At 37.8% G+C, this 24,243-nt stretch overlaps 2 protein-coding genes across 4 annotated transcripts in view; one reads left to right on the top strand and one right to left on the bottom strand.

Moving 5' to 3' along the window:
• btbd1 (BTB (POZ) domain containing 1) overlaps positions 1 to 21,296 on the top strand; it is a 39,507-nt gene extending 18,211 nt beyond the window's left edge. The window contains exons 1-9 of one of the 3 annotated variants that reach the window (XM_018091949.2): positions 10,831 to 10,922; positions 11,703 to 12,104; positions 14,528 to 14,684; positions 15,611 to 15,716; positions 18,412 to 18,609; positions 18,945 to 19,137; positions 20,108 to 20,195; positions 20,294 to 20,440; positions 21,037 to 21,296. In XM_018091949.2, coding sequence (XP_017947438.1) covers positions 11,710 to 12,104; positions 14,528 to 14,684; positions 15,611 to 15,716; positions 18,412 to 18,609; positions 18,945 to 19,137; positions 20,108 to 20,195; positions 20,294 to 20,440; positions 21,037 to 21,195 — 1,443 coding nt within the window. In that variant the 5' untranslated portion in view covers positions 10,831 to 10,922; positions 11,703 to 11,709 and the 3' untranslated portion in view covers positions 21,196 to 21,296. Of the gene's footprint in view, positions 1 to 10,830; positions 10,923 to 11,702; positions 12,105 to 14,527; positions 14,685 to 15,610; positions 15,717 to 18,411; positions 18,610 to 18,944; positions 19,138 to 20,107; positions 20,196 to 20,293; positions 20,441 to 21,036 lie in introns of those variants that run through there. The other 2 variants (XM_031897678.1, NM_001130202.1) reach the window with 2 other exon arrangements.
• tm6sf1 (transmembrane 6 superfamily member 1) overlaps positions 1 to 24,243 on the bottom strand; it is a 68,031-nt gene that overhangs the window by 38,707 nt on the left and 5,081 nt on the right. The window lies entirely within an intron of this gene.

The following is a 24,243-nucleotide window of genomic DNA, read 5'->3' as shown; positions in this document are numbered from 1 at the left end:
GGAATATAATGCAAACCTCTTACTTTTTAGGAATACAGTACCCATTGGATTACAATACAGAGCCTCTTATGAAAGGTATCAAATCATTTTCTATTATGCTAGGAATACAATGCTGATCTGAAAATATCAAGAATCAAATGAAGATCCAAACACCATGCAAAGAATACAATCCAGAGTTTATTACCCCAGGAATACAATGCAGACTTCTTACTAGCCCAAAACATACTAAGCACAGCAATGGGATACAAAATAACCTTAATTGCAGGAATACAAAGTGGAATGTCATGCTGTCTAAGGAACATAATGTATATCTTAAAATATGTGGAATACAGTGGGAAATCATATAATGCCTATGGATTACAATGAACATTGGAAAATCCCAGAAAGTAAAAGTAAGGGTCTTCTTTCTCAGGGATACAAAGCCATTTCTTATTGGATTACAGTGCAGGTACAAAGGTGTCTGATTGGATTACAGTGCAGATTATAATTTGAGAAGTAGGAAATAATGGTATGTATAAATATTTTTTTGTGTTAAACACCAGGAATACAATGCAGGCATAACAAATCAGGTATCCAAGGTGAGTCCTTGTCATGGAATACAAAACAATACTAGTTGCAGAAATACAAGGTAGAAAGTGATATTGTCCAAGGAATAAAATAAACATCTGAAAATTGATGCCCCTCTACCTCCAGGCACACCAACTGGAAAGCCATTTTAACCAAGGAGTACAAAGCATCTTTAAATACATAATGGATACAACAGAATCTATTCAATTTCCGGAATACAAATAGTAAATTTATAATCTCAAAAGGACAGCGGGCAACCTTATAACGAAGGAATAAAATCATTGTAAGTATCATATGGATTTCTATTACGCCAGGAATACAATGCAAACCTCTTACTTTTTAGGAATACAGTACCCATTGGATTACAATACAGAGCCTCTTATGAAAGGTATCAAATCATTTTCTATTATGCTAGGAATACAATGCTGATCTGAAAATATCAAGAATCAAATGAAGATCCAAACACCATGCAAAGAATACAATCCAGAGTTTATTACCCCAGGAATACAATGCAGACTTCTTACTAGCCCAAAACATACTAAGCACAGCAATGGGATACAAAATAACCTTAATTGCAGGAATACAAAGTGGAATGTCATGCTGTCTAAGGAACACAATGTATATCTTAAAATATGTGGAATACAGTGGGAAATCATATAATGCCTATGGATTACAATGAACATTGGAAAATCCCAGAAAGTAAAAGTAAGGGTCTTCTTTCTCAGGGATACAAAGCCATTTCTTATTGGATTACAGTGCACGTACAAAGGTGTCTGATTGGATTACAGTGCAGATTATAATTTGTGAAGTAGGAAATAATGGTATGTATAAATATTTTTTTGTGTTAAACACCAGGAATACAATGCAGGCATAACAAATCAGGTATCCAAGGTGAGTCCTTGTCATGGAATACAAAACAATACTAGATGCGGAAATACAAGGTAGAAAGTGATATTGTCCAAGGAATAAAATAAACATCTGAAAATTGATGCCCCTCTACCTCCAGGCACACCAACTGGAAAGCCATTTTAACCAAGGAGTACAAAGCATCTTTGAATACATAATGGATACAACAGAATCTATTCAATTTCCGGAATACAAATAGTAAGTTTATAATTTCAAGAGGACAGCGGGCAACCTTATAACGAAGGAATTTAATCATTGAAAGTATGATATGGATTTCTATTACGCCAGGAATACAATGCAAACCTCATACTTTTTAGGAATACAGTACCCATTGGATTATAATACAGTGCCTCTTATGAAAGGTATCAAATCATTTTCTATTATGCTAGGAATACAATGCTGATCTGAAAATATCAAGAATCAAATGAAGATCCAAACACCATGCAAAGAATACAATCCAGAGTTTATTACCCCAGGAATACAATGCAGACTTCTTACTAGCCCAAAACATACTAAGCACAGCAATGGGATACAAAATAACCCTAATTGCACGAATACAAAGTGGAATGTCATGCTGTCTAAGGAACACAATGTATATCTTAAAATATGTGGAATACAGTGGGAAATCATATAATGCCTATGGATTACAATGAACATTGGAAAATCCCAGAAAGTAAAAGTAAGGGTCTTCTTTCTCAGGGATACAAAGCCATTTCTTATTGGATTACAGTGCAGGTACAAAGGTGTCTGATTGGATTACAGTGCAGATTATAATTTGAGAAGTAGGAAATAATGGTATGTATAAATATTTTTTTGTGTTAAACACCAGGAATACAATGCAGGCATAACAAATCAGGAATCCAAGGTGAGTCCTTGTCATGGAATACAAAACAATACTAGTTGCAGAAATACAAGGTAGAAAGTGATATTGTCCAAGGAATAAAATAAACATCTGAAAATTGATGCCCCTCTACCTCCAGGCACACCAACTGGAAAGCCATTTTAACCAAGGAATACAAAGCATCTTTGAATACATAATGGATACAACAGAATCTATTCAATATCCGGAATAGAAATAGTAAGTTTATAATCTCAAGAGGACAGCGGGCAACCATATAACGAAGGAATAAAATCATTGTAAGTATCATATGGATTTCTATTACGCCAGGAATACAATGCAAACCTCATACTTTTTAGGAATACAGTACCCATTGGATTACAATACAGAGCCTCTTATGAAAGGTATCAAATCATTTTCTATTATGCTAGGAATACAATGCTGATCTGAAAATATCAAGAATCAAATGAAGATCCAAACACCATGCAAAGAATACAATCCAGAGTTTATTACCCCAGGAATACAATGCAGACTTCTTACTAGCCCAAAACATACTAAGCACAGCAATGGGATACAAAATAACCCTAATTGCAGGAATACAAAGTGGAATGTCATGCTGTCTAAGGAACACAATGTATATCTTAAAATATGTGGAATACAGTGGGAAATCATATAATGCCTATGGATTACAATGAACATTGGAAAATCCCAGAAAGTAAAAGTAAGGGTCTTCTTTCTCAGGGATACAAAGCCATTTCTTATTGGATTACAGTGCAGGTACAAAGGTGTCTGATTGGATTACAGTGCAGATTATAATTTGAGAAGTAGGAAATAATGGTATGTATAAATATTTTTTTGTGTTAAACACCAGGAATACAATGCAGGCATAACAAATCAGGTATCCAAGGTGAGTCCTTGTCATGGAATACAAAACAATACTAGTTGCAGAAATACAAGGTAGAAAGTGATATTGTCCAAGGAATAAACATCTGAAAATTGATGCCCCTCTACCTCCAGGCACACCAACTGGAAAGCCATTTTAACCAAGGAATACAAAGCATCTTTGAATACATAATGGATACAACAGAATCTATTCAATTTCCGGAATACAAATAGTAAATTTATAATCTCAAGAGGACAGCGGGCAACCTTATAACGAAGGAATAAAATCATTGTAAGTATCATATGGATTTCTATTACGCCAGGAATATAATGCAAACCTCTTACTTTTTAGGAATACAGTACCCATTGGATTACAATACAGAGCCTCTTATGAAAGGTATCAAATCATTTTCTATTATGCTTGGAATACAATGCTGATCTGAAAATATCAAGAATCAAATGAAGATCCAAACACCATGCAAAGAATACAATCCAGAGTTTATTACCCCAGGAATACAATGCAGACTTCTTACTAGCCCAAAACATACTAAGCACAGCAATGGGATACAAAATAACCTTAATTGCAGGAATACAAAGTGGAATGTCATGCTGTCTAAGGAACACAATGTATATCTTAAAATATGTGGAATACAGTGGGAAATCATATAATGCCTATGGATTACAATGAACATTGGAAAATCCCAGAAAGTAAAAGTAAGGGTCTTCTTTCTCAGGGATACAAAGCCATTTCTTATTGGATTACAGTGCAGGTACAAAGGTGTCTGATTGGATTACAGTGCAGATTATAATTTGAGAAGTAGGAAATAATGGTATGTATAAATATTTTTTTGTGTTAAACACCAGGAATACAATGCAGGCATAACAAATCAGGTATCCAAGGTGAGTCCTTGTCATGGAATACAAAACAATACTAGATGCAGAAATACAAGGCAGAAAGTGATATTGTCCAAGGAATAAAATAAACATCTGAAAATTGATGCCCCTCTACCTCCAGGCACACCAACTGGAAAGCCATTTTAACCAAGGAATACAAAGCATCTTTGAATACATAATGGATACAACAGAATCTATTCAATATCCGGAATACAAATAGTAAGTTTAAAATCTCAAGAGGACAGCGGGCAACCTTATAACGAAGGAATTAAATCATTGTAAGTATCATATGGATTTCTATTACGCCAGGAATACAATGCAAACCTCATACTTTTTAGGAATACAGTACCCATTGGATTACAATACAAAGCCTCTTATGAAAGGTATCAAATCATTTTCTATTATGCTAGGAATACAATGCTGATCTGAAAATATCAAGAATCAAATGAAGATCCAAACACCATGCAAAGAATACAATCCAGAGTTTATTACCCCAGGAATACAATGCAGACTTCTTACTAGCCCAAAACATACTAAGCACAGCAATGGGATACAAAATAACCCTAATTGCAGGAATACAAAGTGGAATGTCATGCTGTCTAAGGAACACAATGTATATCTTAAAATATGTGGAATACAGTGGGAAATCATATAATGCCTATGGATTACAATGAACATTGGAAAATCCCAGAAAGTAAAAGTAAGGGTCTTCTTTCTCAGGGATACAAAGCCATTTCTTATTGGATTACAGTGCAGGTACAAAGGTGTCTGATTGGATTACAGTGCAGATTATAATTTGAGAAGTAGGAAATAATGGTATGTATAAATATTTTTTTGTGTTAAACACCAGGAATACAATGCAGGCATAACAAATCAGGTATCCAAGGTGAGTCCTTGTCATGGAATACAAAACAATACTAGTTGCAGAAATACAAGGTAGAAAATGATATTGTCCAAGGAATAAACATCTGAAAATTGATGCCCCTCTACCTCCAGGCACACCAACTGAAAAGCCATTTTAACCAAGGAATACAAAGCATCTTTGAATACATAATGGATACAACAGAATCTATTCAATTTCCGGAATACAAATAGTAAATTTATAATCTCAAGAGGACAGCGGGCAACCTTATAACGAAGGAATAAAATCATTGTAAGTATCATATGGATTTCTATTACGCCAGGAATATAATGCAAACCTCTTACTTTTTAGGAATACAGTACCCATTGGATTACAATACAGAGCCTCTTATGAAAGGTATCAAATCATTTTCTATTATGCTAGGAATACAATGCTGATCTGAAAATATCAAGAATCAAATGAAGATCCAAACACCATGCAAAGAATACAATCCAGAGTTTATTACCCCAGGAATACAATGCAGACTTCTTACTAGCCCAAAACATACTAAGCACAGCAATGGGATACAAAATAACCCTAATTGCAGGAATACAAAGTGGAATGTCATGCTGTCTAAGGAACACAATGTATATCTTAAAATATGTGGAATACAGTGGGAAATCATATAATGCCTATGGATTACAATGAACATTGGAAAATCCCAGAAAGTAAAAGTAAGGGTCTTCTTTCTCAGGGATATAAAGCCATTTCTTATTGGATTACAGTGCAGGTACAAAGGTGTCTGATTGGATTACAGTGCAGATTATAATTTGAGAAGTAGGAAATAATGGTATGTATAAATATTTTTTTGTGTTAAACACCAGGAATACAATGCAGGCATAACAAATCAGGTATCCAAGGTGAGTCAATGGAACACCAAGCAAAGCCTCACACCCTCAAGGGATACAATGATAAAATGATCAGAGGAATACAACATGGAGTGGCAAATTGCTCAAATCCTCTAGCTACTGACAAAAAAAATGGAATGTTATTTTCCTCAAGCAATACAGTACATGTTTGAATACATAATGGATACAATCTGCAATTTATTTAATTTCAGGAATACAAATAGTAGGTTTATAATCTAAAGAGGGCAACTGACAAACTTATAATGATGGAAAAAAATCATTGTAAGTATCATATGGATTTCTATTATGCCAGGAATACAATGCAAACCTCATACCTTTTAGGAATACAGTACATCAACCCATGTCCAGGAATACAAAATATAACATTATAACACATTGGATTACAAAAAGTTAAAAAATCGGGAATCCAAATTTGGTCACCGGAAAACCAAGCATAGCCTAATACCCCATGGCCTATATCCAAGGAATACTAAGCCTATATCCTAGGAATACAAAAAGTAAAAAAAATCAGGAATCCAAGGTGGGTCACTAGAACACCAATCAAAGCCTCACACTCTTACGGAATACAATTATAAAATGATTAGAGGAATACAATATGGAATGGCAAATTGACCAAATTACATGAACCTCTAGCTACTGGCAAAAAATGGAATGCATTTTGCCCAAGGAATACAATACATGTTTGAATACATAATGGATCCAATATGCAATTTATTTAATTTTTTCAGGAATACAAACAGTAGGTTTATAATTTCAAGAATGGAGCAAACAACCTTGCAATGAAGACATAAAATCATGGCAGGTATCATATGGATTTCTATTATGCCAGGAATACAATGCAAAACCCATACTTCTTAGGAATACAGTACATCAACCCATGTCCCAGGAATACAAAGTATAACCCTATATCCTACTGGATTACAATATGAATTTATGAAGGGTATGAAATCATTTTTTTATTACTCTATAAATATAACGCTGAACTGAAAATATCAAGGATCCCTTGAAGATCTAAAACTCAGGAAAGGAATACAATGCAGCGTCTGTACCAGCCCAGAAATATCACGTGCAACCATTCAGGGTCATGGAATACAAATCAATACTAGTTGCAGAAATTCAAGGTAGAAAGTGATTTTGTCCAAGGAATAAAATAAACATCTGAAAATTGATGCCCCTCTACCTCCAGGCACACCAACTGGAAAGCAATTTTAACCAAGGAATACAAAGCATCTTTGAATACATAATGGATACAACAGAATCTATTCAATTTCAGGAATACAAATAGTAAGTTTATAATCTCAAGAGGACAGCAGGCAACCTTATAGTAACATAGTAACATAGTAACATAGTAAGTTGGGTTGAAAAAAGACATATGTCCATCAAGTTCAACCATAATGCCTATATATAACCTGCCTAACTACTAGTTGGGCCAGAGGAAGGCAAAAAACCCCATCTTATAACGAAGGAATTAAATCATTGTAAGTATCATATGGATTTCTATTATGCCAGGAATACAATGCAAACCTCATACTTTTTAGGAATACAGTACCCATTGGATTACAATACAGAGCCTCTTATGAAAGGTATCAAATCATTTTCTATTATGCTAGGAATACAATGCTGATCTGAAAATATCAAGAATCAAATGAAGATCCAAACACCATGCAAAGAATACAATCCAGAGTTTATTACCCCAGGAATACAATGCAGACTTCTTACTAGCCCAAAACATACTAAGCACAGCAATGGGATACAAAATAACCCTAATTGCAGGAATACAAAGTGGAATGTCATGCTGTCTAAGGAACACAATGTATATCTTAAAATATGTGGAATACAGTGGGAAATCATATAATGCCTATGGATTACAATGAACATTGGAAAATCCCAGAAAGTAAAAGTAAGGGTCTTCTTTCTCAGGGATACAAAGCCATTTCTTATTGGATTACAGTGCAGGTACAAAGGTGTCTGATTGGATTACAGTGCAGATTATAATTTGAGAAGTAGGAAATAATGGTATGTATAAATATTTTTTTGTATTAAACACCAGGAATACAATGCAGGCATAAAAAATCAGGAATCCAAGGTGAGTCAATGGAACACCAAGCAAAGCCTCACACCCTCAAGGAATGATAAAATGATCAGAGGAATACAACATGGAGTGGCAAATTGCCCAAATCCTCTAGCTACTGGCATAAAAAAAATTGAATGTCATTTTGCTCAAGCAATACAGTACATGTTTGAATACATAATGGATACAATCTGCAATTTATTTAATTCCAGGAATACAAATAGTAGGTTTATAATCTCAAGAGGCCAACAGACAAATTTATAATGATGGAAAAAAAAGTCTCGTATGGATTTCTGTTATGCCAGGAATACATCAACCCAAACCTCATACTTTTTAGGAATAAAGTACATCAACCCATGTCCCAGAAATACAAAGTATAACATTATAACACACTGGATTACAAAAAGATAAAAAATCAGGAATCCAAATTGGGTCACCGGAGTACCATGCATAGCCTAATACCCCCTGGCCTATATCCCAGGAATACAAAAAGTTCAAAAATCAGAAATCCAAACTGGGTCACCGGAATACCAAGCATAGCCTAATACCCCCCTGGTGGGTAACTAGAACACCAATAAAAGCCTCACACCCTCAAGGAATACAATGATAAAATGATCAGAGGAATACAATATGGGGCGGAAAATTTACCAAATTACATGCACCTCAAGCCACTGGCACAAAAAATAGAATGTCATTTTGCCCAAGGAATACAATACATGTTTGAATACATAATGGTTTCAATATGCAATTTTTTTTATTTTTTCAGGAATACAAACAGTAGGTTTATAATTTCAAGAATGGAGCAAACAACCTTGCAATGAAGACTTAAAATTATGGTCGGTATCATATGGATTTCTATTATGCCAGGAATACAATGCAAAACCCATGTTCCAGGAATACAAAGAGTAACCCTATATCCTACTGGATTACAATATGAATTTATGAAGGGTATGAAATCATTTTTTTATTACTCTATAAATATAATGCTAATCTAAAAATATTAAGAATCCCATGAAGATTTTTAACTCTGGCAAGGAATACAATGTAGTGTCCGTACTAGCCCAGAAATATCATGTGCAACCTTCCAGTGTCATGGAATACAAAACAATACTAGATGCAGAAATACAAGGCAATACAAGTGATATTGTCCAAGGAATAAAATAAATATCTGAAAATTGATGCCCCTCTCCGTCCAGGCACACCAACTGGAAAGCCATTTTAACCAAGGAATACAAAGCATCTTTGTATACATAATGGACACAAACAAAATCTATTCAATTTCAGGAATATAAATAGTAAGTTTATAATCTCAAGAGGGCAATAGACAAACTTATAATGAGGGAATAAAATCATTTTAACTATCATATGGATTTTTATTACGCCAGGAATACAATGTAAACCACATACTTTTTAGGAATGCAGTCCATCAACCAAGGGCCCTAGGCAACCCGGCGTGGTGTGCGATGCAAAGCGGTGCGACGCAAAACTCAACGCGTACTAGGGGTAGGCAGGAGAGCCTCCTTCTTGGTGCCACCCAATTGTTGCGCCCTAGGCAGCTGCCTCTTCTGCCTACCCCTAGTTCCGGCCTTGCTAGGAATATAATGTTGATCTAAAATTTTAAAGAATTAAATGGAGATCTACACACCATGCAAAGGATAAAATCCAAAGTTTACTACCTCAGGAATACAATGCAGACTCCTTACTGGCCCAAAACATACCAAGCACAGTCATGGGATACAAAACATTGCTAATTGCAGGAATACAAAGTGGAATGTCACATTGTCTAAAGAACACAATGTACATCTTGAAATACGTAGAATACAGTGGGGAGTCTCATGATGCCTGCTGATTACCAAAAACATTTAAAAAACCCAAAATACAAAAGTAAAGGTTTTCTTTCTCAGGAATACAAAGCTGCATCTCATGGTATAAATCATTTTTTAACACCAGGAATACAATACAGGCATAAAAAATCATGAATCCAAGGGGGGGGGGGGGTCAATGGAATACCAAGCATAGCTTCACACCTTCAAGAAATATAATGACAAAGTGATCAGAGGAATAAAAGATGGGATAGAAAATTTCCCAAATTACATGATGCACCAATAAAAGGTGAATTGCAGACTGAAATACTGTTGTTTTCTGCATTAAGTTGTGCAATACCAAGCATAGCCTCACACTCAAGGAATACCATAAGAAAAGGATCTGAGGAAGACAAGATGGAAAGGTAAATTGCCCAGATTACATGATGCAACTCTAATACAAAGTGGAAATCCATTTATCCCAAAGGAATACAAAACATATTGGAATATAGAATTGATACAATATAGAGATCAATTTTAGGAGTACAAAGGTAGGTTTATAATCTTCAAGACTGCAAAGAGGAGCCTTATAATGAAATGTTGTACAAAGGTGAACAACCCCTTTAAGAGGCAGTGACAACCACTGTAACCTGCAGCACTTCATAACATTCTAAGGACTTGAAATGTATTTATATTTTATTAAATATTATTAAATATATTGTGTGAACTCTGTCTGTTCTATTAATGTGTTGTTCTGCACTACAAGGTGGATCATAAATGAACAAATGTATGTAAGTGTATTTCAGTGACACTGTTAAGTGCCTTTGTGTTCCAGCCTAGGGTGTCCCAGGCTAACAGCTGGTCCTTAAGCATCAGCAACATACTGTATCTGCAGTAAATCTTATCCACCCCTCTCCGGCACATTCCAACATTCTAAGCAGGAGAGGGGAGTACAGGTAAGCCTCATGTAGAATTAGAAAGATTTATAACCAGCAATGGCATATACTTATTACCCATATGTGTAAAGCAATATATTAGCCACACTGAATAAAGACTGGGAATGGCACAGATAGCTATGTCCTTGGGAAGAAATTATAAATAACATTTCATACCCTCCCAAGCTCGAGTCATCCAAGATCCCTACAAGTTACTGTCGCCTGAGAACGTCAGAATGTACCAGCAAGACTCAAGGGTAAGGACTCCAATGAGCAAATAATCAGCTTCACGGGGTAGAACAGTGTTCATTTGTGTGGCCAGCCAGTGTTCCTGATACTTTCTGTCACACATAAGGCCCTGGGGGAAGGGTTTCTGATTTAACACGAGGGATGTTTTTATTCTATCACCTTCAGTGCTTTGCAAAGTTCAGTGAATGGGTTGCATGGAAACTTGACTGTTTATTATGTGACTGAGCTTCAGAGCTAAGTGTGGGGACAATAACTAACTCTGGTCTTTACTGAACCCACTTTAATTAAGGGAAACAGATTAAATTATTTTATCATATTAATATTCATATAAATATTGTTTATGTGGTGCTATTTCTAAATTATCTACACTGTGTGTAATTTGTGAGTAAAGGCTATAATTTGAGCAATGAATTATTTAATGGTGAAACAGGATAAACAGAAAGAAATTAATTCTGTATTCCTGTATTAAGTAATATAATTTAAATGACAATTTAATGACAATTATGAATACTCTGTGAAAATGATCATCACTAAATATTTTCCTTTTTCATTCGATAGTTATATGTGTGAATGTGTTGTCTGAAATGTCTTTAAAAAGATACAATCTACCTCCCAGCAACCCACTGACAGACTTCTGGGAGTCGTAGTACAAAAACAACACCTGGAGGACTGTAGCCTAGTCATTCTTACTTTAAACCTATAAAAATTAACCCTGGGAATTTCTTCTCTAGCTCTGTGGGCACTTAATAATTCTCCTCCAAACTAGTTATTGATTCCTATCGCCGCAGATACCCGATGGCTAAAGCAGGAAGCAATTCTGTACTAGAGGACAAAGGGTGCACCAACTTGTCTATCAGAGATGCGCAGAAGAATATAGAGGAAGCAACTGATGCCTCCTGTGCATCTCCAACACTGCCTCAGAATTTGAACCGTGAACCCTTGTACAACTGGCAGGCTACCAAACGTTCACTGAAGGAGAGGTTTACTTTTTTGTTCAACAATGAGCTACTTAGTGACGTCAAGTTTGTGGTGGGAAAGGACAGGCAGGCCCAAAAGATCCCTTCCCATAAATTTGTTTTGGCCACTGGGAGTGCCGTGTTTGATGCCATGTTCAATGGGGGAATGGCCACAACTTCAACCGAGATTGAGCTACCAGATGTAGAGCCTGCAGCTTTCTTGGCCCTCCTAAGGTACCTCTTATTATTCTGAAATGAGTACCAGGAACCTTTTGTGGCCTGTATGACAACCAATAGATTAAAATGCATGCATGCTTAACCATCTGCCACAAAGGGTTTAATGATGTAAATAAACAATACGCATGAAGATATCGTCTGTAGCCCCCCCTTTAATATACAGTATACCAATGCAGCATGTAGAGCAATGGAATAGTCTGCATAGAGTAAGACAGACCAAGCTGGCTGTATATTTGAGTACTAACTAGCACCTAACTCAAAATAGAACATCTTTTATTCCAGCATGAAGGGAGCCAAATCCTATTAGTCTTGGTGAGTCACAGAGTGTTTAGGCTCATCCTCTGCAGTCATCTGCTTGCTTGACATATCCAGGCTAGTCATCTGAAAAACAAAAATTGCCTATTCCCCTAGCACTATAAATTAAAAGCTCTGTATATAATTATAAATATATAGAGGATGCTAAGCAAACACACATGCACACCTATAAAACAACTCACTCAATTTGTACCACAGCATTAGAATTTTTAATTGTGCATTCATTTAACATATGTGGAGCCTCGGGAGCAATGCTAACTCTAGCACAGGATCACTTTAAGGAACAGTTCTCTAAAAATAACCATTACACAACAACAGCAGGGCAAGACCTTCCGGATGGGGTGAAGAGGAGGAATAGTTTGCTATTTTTGATTTGTACCGCACAAACATGTTAAAATATATATATAGGTTAATAGTCTCCTGCAAAATGTTTTTCTAATTCCAACGCTGTTCTTAGGGGTTGTTGGTATTTATGTATATACAGCGTGAGTGTAATAATTTTAGTGTTTGTGTGTGTATACAGTAATTATGTTGCAGTAGTTATGTTCTGTCTTTCTATCTACTTGGCTAGCTATCTGTCCATATATATACACACACATATGTGAATATTTTTGGTTTTTACACTGACCCTTAGGGCCAGGCTAAGACATATTCTTAATTGGTCAGGAACTGGTGATCCATAAATCCTAGCACTCCGGACAATGATATACAAACTTGCAAGGTGTGTTAGCTGCTGTGACAAGGTGTGCCAGTTCTGCACAAGATGACTTGTGGATCATTTCCCACTAAATCTTAACTTCTGTACTGGACAATCTGCTTACAGGAACATGAGATATGATATGAGATATGAGGCTTGCATGATTTTTAAAACACTTTCACATGTGCAGAGGTTCTAAAACTGTTTACTGTCACACACATCCCTTACTGAGTAGTGAAAATCATTGATCCCCTGGCAATCCCTTCAGGCTGCTTAACACTGCCAGTGAAAGAAAGCACTATGATGTCACTCATTGCACATAGCTACTTATAAGCCAGTGCAGTCTGTAGCACATATCGTGAAGGGAAAGCTCAGTTTTAAATTAACATAATAAGTTATAGATACACTTATTCTAAGCAAATGTTCAGCTGGTCTTTATATTTTATGTTGTATTTATTTTTTTTTAATTTTATTGCTTATCTTTTTACTTATGCTTACTCATAATTATATTACATTGTTATTTCTAATTGTTTTCTGGTGGCTTAATTAAGATTAATTAAGGTAATTAAGACTTAGCAACCAGATAGAAGTTAAAACTGCAAGCCTGACAGCTTAAATCAATTTATAGCATGATGTAGATAGCAAATTCCAATGGTAATAATTATTCTTTAATGGATTTTTTCAGTTTGCTTTTTGTTCTTAAAGGTGAACTTCTCCTTTATTTCATATTGAGCAGTATAGATGTGGATGTTATATTTACCTGGTTATAAAGATCAATAGCTGATACTACCATGTGTTACCATGCATAATATTTAATGATGCACAAAAGGCAGCATTCCCTCATATGAATAATGCATTGTACAAGGATATATATTCAAATATGAGGCACCATCAAATTATACTTTCATAATACAAGAAAGCCACAATTATCCTGTAAATTGTATTCTTATAATAAACAAGAGCCATGAATATCTCTAAATGATATCCTTATAAATGATGCTCAGTGATCAGGTCATAAGTAATAATTAAATTTCTGGCATCAGGCTAGGGGATTTTATTTTTTTTCTGTGTGTGTGTCTGTGCTTTTTTTATATACAGTATATAGCAGTTGGGCTCTTTTTGGGAAGACAAAGCCAATGGCTGAAACCAAGGAAAGGTTGTCACTGAAGTTCACCAAAAGCATAACATAAAAAAACACAACAATAACAGCACAACACAGACTGCAACTTGCTACAAGCTACATGATGGGGAAAAATGTTCACAAGTGTCAAAGTTTAATGTGTGCTAACGTTTAAATAGGGCACCAGAATCACTATGATCTCTGCCTTTATGGATGACTGATATATATGCAGTTTGTCTTTTCCTAGTTGCGAGATTTATTACACACACATTTTGCTTCATATGTCAGGTTCCTATATTCAGATGAAGTGCAGATTGGACCAGAGACAGTAATGACCACACTCTATACTGCAAAGAAATATGCGGTGCCTGCACTAGAGGCTCACTGTGTAGACTTCCTCACAAAACATCTGAGGGCAGATAATGCCTTTCTGCTACTGACCCAGGTAAGTGTGTGCTGGGCTGACTAATTACTTACAGAGAGCTATCACAGGCAATCACCTACACTATTTACATGCAAGAACTGACAGATGTACAGAAGACATGATTTTCCCATTACTATTTCAGATGAAATATCTTCATTACAGGGTCAGACTGGGCCGCTGGGACACTGGGAAAAAACCCCGGTGTTGGCCCTGTAATCCTATTTAAAGAACAGGGATTGGGCTGCAGGTCACACACAGTGCCTGGTACACTAGGGCATTAAAAGATAACTTAGACAGGTACAGTTTTAGCAACACAATTACCATCCAGCTGCCCTCTATAAATATGACCATTGTTTTCTGCATGTTGAAGGTGTATCTGCCCAAACTGAAAATGCACCACAGCAACACATATGTCTAATAGGACCACTGTGTACATACATTAGGCAAGTGCCAGTCATGCTCAATGCACTGTAATAGAGAAAAGAGAAACATGCTGGGTTCATGCAGGATTAAAGCAAATAAGCTATTGAATGTTTGGTTCATACCAAAAACGTCTATTAAAATGTTATCCTTGGTCTTTTTAGTATGTTCCCCAACTGATGCTTTATTAAAGGCAAGTATGTTTATACAATTAACTAAATCTATATATCAAGCTTTTCTGTTGTGCGGAGTTTCCAGGCTTAGAATAGTATCAAGTGACCAGGAACATTTGCAGGCATTCACATAGCTAGAATATCTTTCCCAGAACAAAATTGACTTTAGCTCTTTAGATATTTGGCTGGCACTTACAAGCAAAACAACTCTGTCACATGTTACATACCCAAAGTACAGTTAGGATCATTACTGGCCAGTGGCCAAAAGCAAAGTTTTTTCTGAAACTGGCCCAAATCTATGTATACCAGCTGCTGCTCAGTTTCAGCGTCTTAACTTTTTCCTGTTACCCACAGGCCCGATTGTTTGATGAACCCCAACTGGCTAGTCTATGTTTGGACACAATAGACAAGAACACAGTGGATGCAATCAATGCTGAGGGCTTTACTGATATTGATATAAGTGAGTTTTGAAAAGTTCTACTTCCATCACTGAGCAAAACGATTGTTACAATTTCAGCCTCTCTAAAATGGGTAGCAGATTAGGATGTCCTGACTACATATCACTTTGGCATTACATTTTTTTATTAATATATATATATATATATATATATATATATCAGTCCTGATGGTGTCTGCACTCCAAGGCTTTTAGTATTCTGTGGGGTGCACAGCCAAAATCTGAGTATTTAGCATGAAATAATCCATGGCCGGCACACCCTTAAAATTCAAAAATTTTTTATTGAAAACTCATTGTTTAAAAACCAACGTTTCGGTCCTCATTAGGACCTTTATCAAGGATAAAAAGGATATCCTTGATAAAGGTCCTAATGAGGACCGAAACGTTGGTTTTTAAACAATGAGTTTTCAATAAAAATTTTTTGAATTTTAAGGGTGTGCCGGCCATGGATTATTTCATGCTATATATATATATATATATATATATATATATATATATACAGAAAAAAACAGAGCACACCCTAATAGTAATCAACTGCCCTGGGTGCTTGCAAAAAACATGTATAAAGCAAGACAGTGAGCCGCACACACAGGGACTATTGTGTTATTAATGAAAAAAATCCAACGTTTCGAGCACCAACTGTGCTCTTCCTCAGGGTTTGTCCCTGAGGAAGAGCACAGTTGGTGCTCGAAACGTTGGATTTTTTTCATTAATAAAAATTTTTTTGTTTTCTAACTAAGTCCCTGTGTGTGCGGCTCACTGTCTTGCTTTATATATATATATATATATATATCCAAATGGTGTCCGCACTCCAAGGCTCAATATTCTGTGGGGTGCTTAGCCAAAATTATGTATGCATAGAAAATAATCATCTGTGGCCAGCACACCCTTCAATGTTTCATCAAAAAATTTTTTATTGCAGATATATTGTTAAAACCAACGTTTCGGTCCTTGTTAGGACCTTTCTCAAGGATCCTTGAAACATTGAAGGGTGTGCTGGCCACAGATGATTATTTTATATATATATATATATATATATATATATATATATATATATATATATATATAGACTAATGGTGGCCACACACGTGGCGATTTGCAATCTAAAGATCGTTAAATCCGCCACTAACCTTCAGGGCTGAAACGGCAGATAAGGAGAAACAATAGGATTTCTACCTCCTTCTGCTGATTCAGCCCTGAGGACAGATTTTGCTCAGGCGCCTTCTATGGCGCCCAATCAAAATCTTTTAACCTGGCCGATCGGCGAGTCGACTGATATCAGCAGCCTCCTGCGATATCGGTCGATTCGTCGGCTTGCCATACACACACCGAATATCGTACGAAACGAGGTTTCGTACAATATTATCGGTGTGTGTATGGCCAGCTTTAGACTGTGTCACTTGAAGAGGAGTGTCTAAATTGTCTCTTGGATTGAGGTGCCTCATTCGTGGCATCACTTCCACAACTTGTTGAGCAAACTCCCCTGTTCATTGTTGGGAGTTACATTTACATTTTCTGCCTAGTGGATAAAAGGTGTAAGGACTTGTCAGGATGTTAGTTTTATTAAATGACAGCACAAGTTGCCATTATATCTAATCTATATCTATCTATCAGTTTAATTGTAGCCCTGCTCATAGGCACTATGGAGTAGCTATAGTGGGATGCAATGGTCGCATATACATCTGACTTACTTTCTTTGTCCCATATTTACCCATGCAAAGAGCACAAATATGTGGGGGTCCATGAGGGTCAGGGCTCTGTCAGTAACTGCAGTTGCTAGAACATAAAGATGGCCAGGAGTGTACCGATTTTCACTTCTTGTATGCTGGCTAAACCATTACAACTGATATTTATCTTGATTTTTGGTTATTTTACTAATCGGACAGGTTTAAAAGGGACGTTTACGTTCATGTTAACTTTTAATGTGTCATTAAATGTTCTGTTCTAAAGCTGGCCACACACGTGGCGATTTTCCACTGACATTCAGGGCTGAATCGTCAGATATGGAGGTAGAAACAATAGGATTTCTACCTCCTTCTGCCGATTCAGCCTTGAACATAGATTTTGCTCAGGCGCCTTTAATGGCGTCCGATCAAAATGTTTTAACCTGCCCGATCGGCAAGTCGTCCGATACCTGTGGCCTTCTACACAATATTATCGGTGCGTGTATGGCCAGCTTTAGTAACTTTTCTTTGCTAATTGTTATTACTTATGTTTCTTTTTAGTTCCCCTACTATTTATAGTCCAGTCTATCATTCAAGCTATTGCCTGGTTGCTAGGATAAATTGGACCTGAACAACTTGATAGCTGTTGAAATTTCAAACTGGAGAGCTGCTGAACAAAAAGTTAAATAATTAAAAAACATGGAAAATAAAAAAAATGTCTATACCATACTATAAGTTAAGTCAAAGGAGAACTACCCCTTTAAAAATCTTATCTGCCAGCTACCCATGTTGGATAATAAATGGTGCAAAAGATGAGGAGGTGAATCTGATATGGTGGCTGACTAGTAGCTGTAAGTGCTATGAACAAACCAATTCACCAATGATTTAGATTTTTTTTAAGAATATATGGCCTTCCTGTAACTGAGAATCTGCATATTTATAACTCAGAATTTTCTGGACGGTTACACTTTTTTTGTCAAACCATATGGAATTCACTGTGACTGTATTAAATGATTAGTTGCATCTTTCCTCAGACACATTGTGCGCAGTCTTACAGCGAGACACCCTGAGCATTCGGGAGAGCCATCTCTTTGGTGCGGCCGTTCGTTGGGCAGAGGCTGAATGTCAGAGGCAGCAACTTCCTGTCAGCACAGAAAACAAAATGAAGGTTCTAGGAAAGGCGCTGCCCTTGATCCGTTTCCCTCTAATGACAGTAGAGGAGTTTGCAGCAGGTAATTTAGTGACTGGGAGTGCATCACTGTGATGCTTGGAGTTAAATGTTTAACTATATCTGAAGAGTTACAGGCTTCCTATATATGTATTAGTGGTGCAAGAACCAAGGATGGATATACTCGTATGGCCTAATATAGTACAATATGTATTTCTTATACCACTTGGCCAACATTATAAAGCATGTTGTCTAATTTATTAAGCATCACTAAATGTACTTTTGTGAAATGCAGCTACCTGGTGATAACTGCGGGTGATGGTATAAAGAATGAGCACTGTATTTCCACACCAACTTGCCCACTACAGTGGTATTTTTGTTTTATATTTGTCATGGCAGGTCCTGCTCAGTCTGGAATTTTGTCAGACCGGGAAGTGGTAAACCTCTTTCTACATTTTACAGTAAATCCTAAGCCTCATGTAGACTATACTGATCGCCCACGATGTTGTCTCCGTGGAAGAGAATGCAGCATTACCAGATTCCAGCAAGTGGAAAGCCGATGGGGATACAGTGGAACAAGCGACAGGGTCAGGTGATACTACAGACAACAATTCCCCATGCTTGACAGTCCTTATTGGGATTTCTTATTATAGGGGATTTCTATAAAATGGGTAGCCTCTGAAGGCAACACAAATGCCTTATGATACAAATTATATACCAGTTTCATTTATATAATTATTACTATTCTATTGTTTGTAAAGCACAAACATAGTGCTGGGCAGTATACCGCCATATACCGAATACCGTTTTTTAAAAAAAAACTGATATTCATTTTTTAAATACCCCCATACCGGTGAAGATCGGGTTGCGCCCCGTGTGTACATGACGTCAGTACGCACGGGGCGCCGGTGCGTACTGACATCATGTACGCACGGGGCGCAACCCGAAGCGGCACGGGCCGCATCGCTGGCCTGGAGCTGGCCAACTTGCTGTATGGGGGGTGGTGCTTATAAATAATAATCCTAATTATAAGGGGAAAGGGGGGGGAAAGCTTCCTGCTTAGCTGGTCACACAGTGACGTTCTAAGACACTGGATTTACATGGAAGCATCTTGGCTTGCTTGTGTTTCCTCTATAGGGTGAATGATCTCAGTCTGGGCAATGCTCCCATAGTTCTGACACTACAAAACACTTGCCCATCTGTTACCAAAATTTAAAGCATACGTGTTTGCCCACATTAATGGCATTATTGATTTCTGGTTGCTGCTCATAAGCCCATCCAGTCTCACCCAGTCATATATTTATTTATACTGTATGTAAAGCCTGCTTGCACTTTTAATTTATACATATGATGCTTTATTTAAAGGTTAGAGAATTCTAAAATTATATAACAGTTCAATTTTCTTAAAGAAGAAAAAAGGTTACCTACAGTTCTTGTATTTTATGTTCAGGTGTAGTTGACATATATATTTTTAGAGAATATCAAGAACAGTGTGTATTTAAGGCAAGGGTGAATAAAACTGTATGCCTTAATGAAAATTTTGTGTGTGTTTCATTGCCCAGATTTACAGTAAGCAGAAGGATAACTGTTGTGGGCTTTGGGCTTTATGGCTCTATCCATGGCCCTACAGACTACCAAGTCAATATACAGGTATAGAGTGTTCTTACACTTTGTATTAATTTCCTTTAAATTATGTTTCTATCTGTAATCTTTTATGTTGCCTTTTCTGTTATCATCTCTTCATTCAGATAGTTGAATATGAAAAGAACCAAATTGTGGGGCAGAACGATACTGGCTTTAGCTGTGACGGGACTGCGAATATATTTAGGGTTATGTTCAAAGAGTCTGTAGAAATTCTGCCTAACGTCTGCTACACCGCCTGTGCCACACTGAAGGTAGCAAATAAACAGCAAATCTTGATATTAAGTTGCCTTCATATAAAAAATTGAAGGGGATCTGAATTGTAGGAATTATAGGAACATAGAGGCTCTGCTATTTTTAAGCTGCTTGGTGAAAATAGATTTTATATACTGTTTATTGTTTATACAAAGGAATATTACTGTTTATACAAAGGAATATTATGTTGCATAGCAATTCTTAGATGCTGAGATATTATAATTGCAGAAATCTGCATCAAATGCAAATAGGTTTACTATCTGTGTGCCACAGTAGCCTTCTGAGTTTGTGAAATCTGCTATGGCAGTGTTTTGGCACGGCATTCTTGTGTCTGGCTACTGCCACCTGCTGCCAAATAAATACAAATGCAGCTCTTTACACTAACCCTCTGACAGCCTGCACAGAAACCCTAGTAACACTGCTATGATTGTAGTGTAGTGAGGCATCCACATGAAAGATCATATGTAACTATGATTTATTAGAAAGAGCAAGTTACTTTGGCTATAATCACCCTAAAGCTTTACCTTTAAACAAGGGTTTCACTTTATCATAACCACAATTCCAGTTTATGTGACATTTACCCTTTATGTTTCAGGGCCCAGACTCTCACTATGGCACAAAGGGACTAAAGAAAGTCATCCATGAACTTCCAAACACAAGCAAAACCTGCTTTTATTTCTTCAGCTCTCCGGGTAACAATAATGGCACTTCAGTGGAAGATGGACAGATCCCAGAGATTATCTTTTACACATGAACACATAACAGAGTACCATAAAGAGTAACATACTGAAACAACTCAAGCAGAAACATAGCATACATTCTTTCATAAATTAAAAATTTGTTTTATTTAAAATATTCCACAGTTGCCATTTGTGTTCTGTCCAGCTTGCTTTTCACAAGGCTAAAGGTCAAAGTGGCAAGGAGAGTTGTCTTAGGACACAGGGACATGGAGCACTTCTGGGTGCTTTGTCACCCAGGTGATTATTGGCTCCATGGGCAGTCAACAAAAGTTTCCAAATCGATCCCCAATCATTTAAACACCAATCATTTGCAATTGCACTCAACAATCATCTGACACATTAATGCATCCGTTTGCCAATGTGTGCACTTTAAGTCTGTTTTTGGAATTGCTATAGAATAAATTATGTGTAGGAAGATTTCCTATGCCCCCCCAACTACTTCAGTGGTCCATAAAGGATGTGTTGAAGCAATTCATGTTACCCTTCATTCCAGTACCAATGGATTTAATGCTCTTACCACCCATGTACTGGGCAGTGGTCCCCAACCAGTGGTTCGTGAGCAACATGTTGCTCTCCAACCCCTTGGATGTTGCTCCCAGTGGCCTCAAAGCAGGTGCTTATTTTTGAATTCCTGGCTTTGAGGCAAGTTTTGGTTGCATAAAAACCAGATATACTGCCAAACAGAACATTCTGTAGGTTTCTAGTCCATATAGGGGCTAGCAAATAGCCAATAACAGTCCTTATTTGGCACCCACAGGAACATGTATTATGCCTGTGTTGCTCCCCAAGTCTTTTTACATTTGAATGTGGCTCACGGGTAAAAAAAGGTTGGGGATCCCTGGTTTAGAGCATACCTCCCAACATTTCATTACGAGAAAGAGGGACAAAAATATATGACGCGGGTAGTGCGGCAAAATTTTTTTTGCCCATGCCTGCTTTGTGACCACGCCCCCACATGCCACACCCACTTTACATGCCCCAGATGTGCCAGTATAATCACTGAATAAAAAGAGTAAATGACATATTAACTTCAAACGTGCCAGTATGTGGGACTACATTAAATTGATAATGGGCATATTAACCCCAGACATCCCAGTAAAATTACTAAATAAAACTGATAAAGGGCATATTAACTTCAGACATGCCAACAGTTCTGTGCATTTGCCAAAGTTATAAACAGGGCCAATTCCAGTGGTACATAAATCTGTTATTTCCTTCTATTCTTTATCAGTTGAAAGCAATACAATATTAATGTGCCACTAAGGTAGCCATATTAACAAGGCCAGCCTAAGGTTCCCAAACTTATAAGGGCCCTTTTTAAATGTCTGCAATATTTTGTGAATGGATCAGCGATACCTCTGTCTTCTCCTGCAAGCTTTGCTCTGCCAGAGATTCCCAGGAGTGAGAGATATTTGTAAGGGGTGGAAAGGTGAAACTGTGCAGCACACAAATAAAGACAGCAGCCTCTTCTGCCTGATAAAAGACAGAGCGCACTCCCAGCCCCTGACCCAGTGAGCAGGAGAGGAATGCACGCCAATGCCAATAGTTGACCCTTGACCCTTGCACCCTTGTCACAAATGCTCCTCCCAGGACAATTAAACATCAAGGTAAATCTGTGAGCTTGAGGTAGCAGGGGAGATTCAAGAGTTAAGGGGGCGGGCTTCTTTTCCAGAGCAGAGCAGGCACAGCAATCAATTAAATGGCGATGCTGAGAAGCGGGACATCTAACAATGAATCTGGGACAGCGGGCAGTGCCATAAATATCGGCTAAAAGCGGGACGGTTGGGGGGTATGGTTTAGAGCCCAGCTGCAGGCACTGCAGTAAGTCCCAGAATCCATCACTTCTTAATGAAAGAAGGTATGCATGGAGTTGCATGACACTGTGAACATAAGGGGCAGGCTGGAGTGGCAATCTGTAAATTCTGCACAAAAAGGCATGGGGGTTGTGGGATCACACCAAGGCTAAGTAGAGTGGAAGTGCGACTAGGGTTGCCAGCTCAGTTTTCCAAATTAAGAAATCTGGACGGAACTCTGCAGTGAATGATGTGAAAGTTACTGTGAGGAGTCACTATTCTGTTTTGGAGTTTGTGACATCCTTCTTCTTGTGACCACAGTGATGGTTTGGCACTCCAGACTAGAGTCTGGCTGCTTGATTCTTCAGTTGGCTCTTCGGTAAAGACTTTTGGTTTTCTCCTCCGGTACTTCGCTTGCATGGACTGATTCCTGGTTTGACTTGGCACGTTCCTCGGACTAGGCTTCTTTCCTCATCCCTGCTGGCTTCCTCGCTCTCCACACATCCACCTCACATGCTACTGAACGGTCTTCATGAGTTACTAACTTGTAAAAGATTTCCCTTGCTGCCTGCCTGCTTCTACAAACTTAAGTTTAAAATGCTGGTTGTTTCCCTGCTAAGACTGTGCTGTTAATCCTTACTGGCTGTGCTACTCTATCTGCCAATCAGTATAAGACTGTGTTGTTACTCCTTGCTGGCTGTGCTACTCTATATGCAACTTAGTATAGACTGTGCTGTGAAACCCGTTCTGACTGTGTTGTTAAATTTCCTGGGTGCGCTACTTAACCAGCAACTCAGGACAAACCGCTACAGTTATTAGTATTCTTCCATTGCCTTCAGGGCCGGAACTAGGGGTAGGCAGAAGAGGCAGCTGCCTAGGGCGCAATGATTGGGGGGCACCAGGCAGGAGCCTCTCCTGCGAACCCCTAGCCCGCGCTCCTTTGTCATTGCCCCCGCCGCTTGTCATTACGCGGACTGGGGGGGGTAATTCCTGCGTGGTAACATAGCAGTTGAATCAGGCCCAGATTTGTGCAGAGGCCACAAAGGCCCGGGCCTAGGGCGGCATGCCACCCCATTGCACCAAAATTTTGAAATGTAGCTCCCATATGGCGCAATGGGGACCTCTCCCCATTGCTCCGTATGCGAGTGTAAACTTTCGCACATGCGCGCATGCTGGCGGGGGGGAGTTGCTGTTCCCACATGCATGGCGGGGGGGGACCAATGGGGGCGGCCCCGGGGCACTCATATATAAAATCCGGCGCTGAGCTGA

This window comes from Xenopus tropicalis, chromosome 3 (assembly GCF_000004195.4).
Source record: "Xenopus tropicalis strain Nigerian chromosome 3, UCB_Xtro_10.0, whole genome shotgun sequence".
NCBI classification, from domain to species: domain Eukaryota; kingdom Metazoa; phylum Chordata; class Amphibia; order Anura; family Pipidae; genus Xenopus; species Xenopus tropicalis.
This window is presented reverse-complemented; position numbering and strand designations above follow the sequence as displayed.